The following is a 4,933-nucleotide window of genomic DNA, read 5'->3' on the forward strand; positions in this document are numbered from 1 at the left end:
AGTACAATAGTATTAACCGAATGAAACAATTCAAATAAAGCAAACATATATATAAAAATCGGAAAATTAATAATGTTTATTTTAAAATAAAAGTCCCGATAATTACCCGTGCCCGAGGAAGGGGCCTAATGATATTCATAGAAGGTGATAATTAACAAAAGCTGTAAACGTAGTGGTGTACGGGCAGCTAGGTTTACAGTCAGCTTTAATCAAACGCGTCGTACAAGGTCTCGGAGAAAAATGCTGGTAATGCACGACACTTTAGCAAGCCGCGCGCTATATCTCGGCCCTACTCACCAAAACTTCATCGAAGCTGCTTTTGCTAGTTGCTAGTTGCTACCACTTCAATTCCCCACCAACTTGCACACTATTACTTTTTTAGTACTTTTTCTCATCATCCTTACTAGTTACTAGACTAACTACCGTACCACCTTTTTTTTAATGCTTATCCAAATCATCACTACAACCAACTCCAAATAGTACGAATCAGTACATTTTGTATCGCACCACTTTCATATAAATAATTTTATCAACAAGGAGTGTTTCTAATTTCTATTAAAAACTCGACATGATTATAGCATTAAGCCTCAAGGTAGAATTAGAGTAGCCCAGGCCATCATCTACCCTTATCTTATCATATGCAGGCATTATTTAAATCATATACGCAATATATATATATATATATATATATATATATATTGGTCCTCTCTTCTAAATATCTAATAATCAGCTCAATTACCTCTTTGATCATTAGGCATTATTTAAATCATATACGCAAAACATATATTTTTATTAGATCCTCTTCTAAATATCTCATAATCAGCTCAATTACCTCTTCGATCATTAGGCAATAATTAAATCATATATGCAAAACATGTATTTTTAAAATAATTGCTTTCTAGCTAATGTTCAAGTTTAACTATGTCTTAAGTATTTAATATTACCTTAGTCTTTTAATGCTCTTTCCATTTTCCTTTTTTGACGCCCGTAATAAATTTTATGGGCAATAATGTATACTTGTTATTCCCTTCGTTTCAGAATGATATTTCTTTTTACGTAAATCAATGCAAGTTTTCGCAAACTTTTGACTGCAAATATCTTTGATCTCACACTAGCAAAAAATTATAAAAATAAGATACTTGGTATTAATAATGTTTGTACACATCAAAATGAATCAAACTAGATCTCATATGAGTATATTTGCTCTTATATATTGAAAGAAATTTAAAATATTCTCTCAAATTTTTAAAAGTCAAGATTCTAAATAGAAACATCATTATTTCTAAATTTAAAAAATCAATTCAATTGAGTTGAAATAATTTCCTAGCTACATGTTATATATAGTCCATAATGTTTATTAATATGTTCAGCTTGATTTTAGGTTAGGCATGAATCTACTTGGATTAATTCCAATTTAGGTTGATTTCTGGTATATACAAATATATTTCAGGTCAAGCTGCAATTCTGATCAATTAAATTGCTTCTACTTGATTTGGGACCATCAATTTCAGGTCAAGTCAGACCTATTTTACATTTTTACCATATTTAATTAGGGTTTTCACCCGAGTGTAAAAATAAAAACAAAAACAAGCTAATGCATGAGTAAATTTGATACAGTAAATATATCAGTATTCACACAAATCAACGCAGATCACAACGCAGTCATAGACATACATAGTGCATGCAACCTGACATCCCATCTCTTCCAAAAATTGTCAACGTACCAACTTGCATACATCTTCTCTCTCCTCCACGCTGGCACTCTCTCCCCTCCACTTTCTATTTAAACCCCCTTCTTTCTCCTCTCTTCAAACCGTCTACTTTTCTTTTCAAATTTTCCATTTCCACAATAATGAAGCTTAAAACTCGCTTCTGTTTCTGTACCTCCACCGTCGCCGGCGACGACTCCAACAACTTTCCGGCGACAACTTCTTCCTCCTCCTCTACCTCACCCGCAAGTAACACTAGCCTACAAAGTCACCTCTCCCTTCAAACCCTGCCATCTGTCCCTTCCCTTCAATACTTCTCTCTCCTCGACGTCTCCGCTTCCGTCACCCTCACCCACTCTCTCTCCTCTACTCTCTCACTACCTTCCTCCATCTCATCACTTTCTCTCTCCTCCGCATCATCTCTCCTCTACGTCTCCTCCGGCCACCAGATCAACGTCTACGACTCCTCCACCCTCTCCCTCCTCGAAACCTTCAACTCCGACGGAACCTCCGCCGGTGCCGTTAAGTCCGTCACATTCTCCGACGGAAAAATATTCTCCGCTCACCAGGATGGCAAAATCCGGGTTTGGAAGTTAACCGCGAGTAAGAAGCATAAGATGGTTTCTACTTTACCCACTTTAACTGACCGGTTACGCCGGTACCCGGTTCCGAAGAATCACGTGAAAGTCAGGCGACATAAGACGCGGTTGTGGGTTGAGCACAACGACGCCGTTTCGAGCTTGGCCGTTACCAACGGAAAAATATACTCCGTTTCTTGGGATAAAACGTTGAAAGTGTGGGGTCCAAAGAGTTTACGGTGTTACGAGTCTGTAACGGCGCATGAGGATGCGATTAACGCCGTTATTGTTGCAAATGACGGAACGGTTTATACCGGGTCTGCTGATGGTCGGATTCGGGTTTGGGCTAAAAAATCCGGGTCGGAGAAGAAGCATTCAGGGATTGCCACGTTGGAGAAACATAAATCAGCTGTAAATGCATTAGCGTTGAATTCTGACGGTTCGATTTTATTCTCGGGTGCTTGTGACCGTTCGATATTGGTTTGGGAGAGAGAAGATAGTGCTAAGTATATGGTGGTTAGTGGGGCCCTTAGAGGTCATAATGGGGCGATCTTGTGTTTGATCAACGTCTCAGATTTTCTGATCAGTGGTTCGGCTGATCGGACGGTCAGGATTTGGAGACGTGGGTTTGAAGGAAAATTCTGTTGTTTAAGCGTTTTGACTGGGCATAGTAAGCCTGTTAAGTCATTAGCTGCGAAAATGGAGGGTGAAGATGGAATTTCGGTGTTCAGTGGTGGGCTTAATGGGGAAATTAAAGTTTGGAGTCTTAAGATTAATTATTCCGGCAGTAAGGACTCGTGACAGTAATATCAAATCTCGTATACATTATTGTCTTATACGGTACTGTATCTGTAGGAGGGAAAAAAATTATTGGTAAATAGTTTTTAGATATGGAGAATGATGTGATTGGTTCAATATTATTTTTTTATTTTTTTGGTGGGGGAGCGGGTGTTTTAGACATGGCTATGAAAGTTTGATGCTAGTACAAGTAAATTTACTAGTAATTTGTTTGAATTTTGAGTACGTTTATTTTCCCTTTTTTTAGTAGGGATGATGGGTATATTTTTGTATTTATTGGCTACTTTCAATTGTTAATGGAATGATAGCTATGTTAATTCATGAATTGATTTTTTTTAATGTCGTTTTGTGCTTGGTTGGAAGTGGTTCATGCATAATAAAAGAATAACAATAACAATGGAAGCCATATATAATTTTCTTGATGAGGGGACACTCTTGGAAGATTATATGTGTAGGGATGTAAACCAATTGACACACAAATTATTAATGTATTATCCTTTAATAAAAATTTAAATTTCGTTCAACTAAATTAAAGGCTATTAGCTCACTTGATAACATTCGAACTCTAAATCTTTAGGATTCAAGGTACAACTCTTTTTTGAACCAGAAGAAAAGTATATGTCTTGCTTTTAAAAAAGTCTTATCTCTTTAGATTCTAAAGATTAAGGATTACCAAGTGAGGTAAGACTCATTCGGTCATTCATAGTTACCAAATGATGATACTTGGAGACGAAGATCCCTTTACCTCCATCACATAATTTCAAGTATTTGAATTGTAAATATTGAGTCAAAAAACTACTAAAAAACATATGAGAAGAAAATAATATATAAAACTTTAAATCTCAAACTCAGGTAGACACTCGTATTATTAAATAACTTGATCATATGTATCATGATCGAGCTTATCGAGTTTGCTCACAACTTACATAAATTAAACTTGGAGTTAAGCTTGAATCGATGGAGTAGTAGCTAGTCCGGTACTTCGGCAGAATTGATTATTGAGTTACGTTGAATTCCAACTGTCCAAAGTAGAAAGTAATAACCGACCAAATTAAACTATTTGACTCAACTTGCATTGGTCTAATAATTGCTAAGCTAAGGTTTCGAAGTGATCATCGGCTCGAATTTAAAGTGAGTTCTTTGTGCAAATTCATTATATTATCACCTATAATAAACAAAGCAATCTTTGAATATATTACATGGTGCACATAAATAAAAGATGTAGGCAATAAAATGAATGAGTAAATTTGCTGAAATCAAGAAACTATAACAGTTATTATACAAGTACGTAGTAAATTAATACGGAGTAATAGCAAGGGCACGCTATTGTTTTAGTTCGTTGCTATCACTATATCATTCTCATTCACCTTGAAAATTACGGAGTAATATGCTACATAGTACATACTTCTATTTCATATTAGATGTAACTTTGAGTATTATTTACGAAACATTAAAAAAATTCAAAGTTGTATCTAATATGAAACAAGGGGTATTAATAAAAAAAATTCAAAGTTATATCTAATATGAAGCAGAATATTATTAGTAAAAGTTCTCTATTCGACAAAACTCGATCATAAAACGAACAATGAGATGGCTTTGAAACAAGGATTAAGCATTATTGAATTGCATTAATAGAATATGTAGTCTCTTGTACGTGTACAACATGCATGACTTTAGTCTCCTTAAAATACCGCATAAAAATAAATGTTCGTTGTGTGCGCTTTAAGACGAAACCATGAGTTCTTTATTACATCAAAGTAAAAGTAAGTTCTTTAGATCTAACCATGAAAAAAAAAATTACACTCACTGATAAATTTGTTTATATTCGAAACTAATTTCATTCTCTAC

General features: G+C 35.1%; 1 protein-coding gene across 1 annotated transcript; it reads left to right on the top strand.

Annotated features, from left to right (window-relative positions):
• The first annotated feature begins 1,823 nt into the window (after positions 1 to 1,823).
• On the top strand, positions 1,824 to 3,428 carry LOC145636953 (protein JINGUBANG-like). Its single transcript, XM_081688503.1, has one exon. The coding sequence runs from the start codon at positions 1,853 to 1,855 to the stop codon at positions 3,086 to 3,088; it is 1,236 nt and encodes a 411-aa protein (XP_081544629.1). The 5' UTR covers positions 1,824 to 1,852; the 3' UTR covers positions 3,089 to 3,428.
• Positions 3,429 to 4,933: the final 1,505 nt, after the last annotated feature.

The sequence above is a fragment of the Chenopodium album genome, chromosome 1 (assembly GCF_948465745.1).
Source record: "Chenopodium album chromosome 1, dcCheAlbu1.1, whole genome shotgun sequence".
NCBI classification, from domain to species: Eukaryota; Viridiplantae; Streptophyta; class Magnoliopsida; order Caryophyllales; family Amaranthaceae; genus Chenopodium; species Chenopodium album.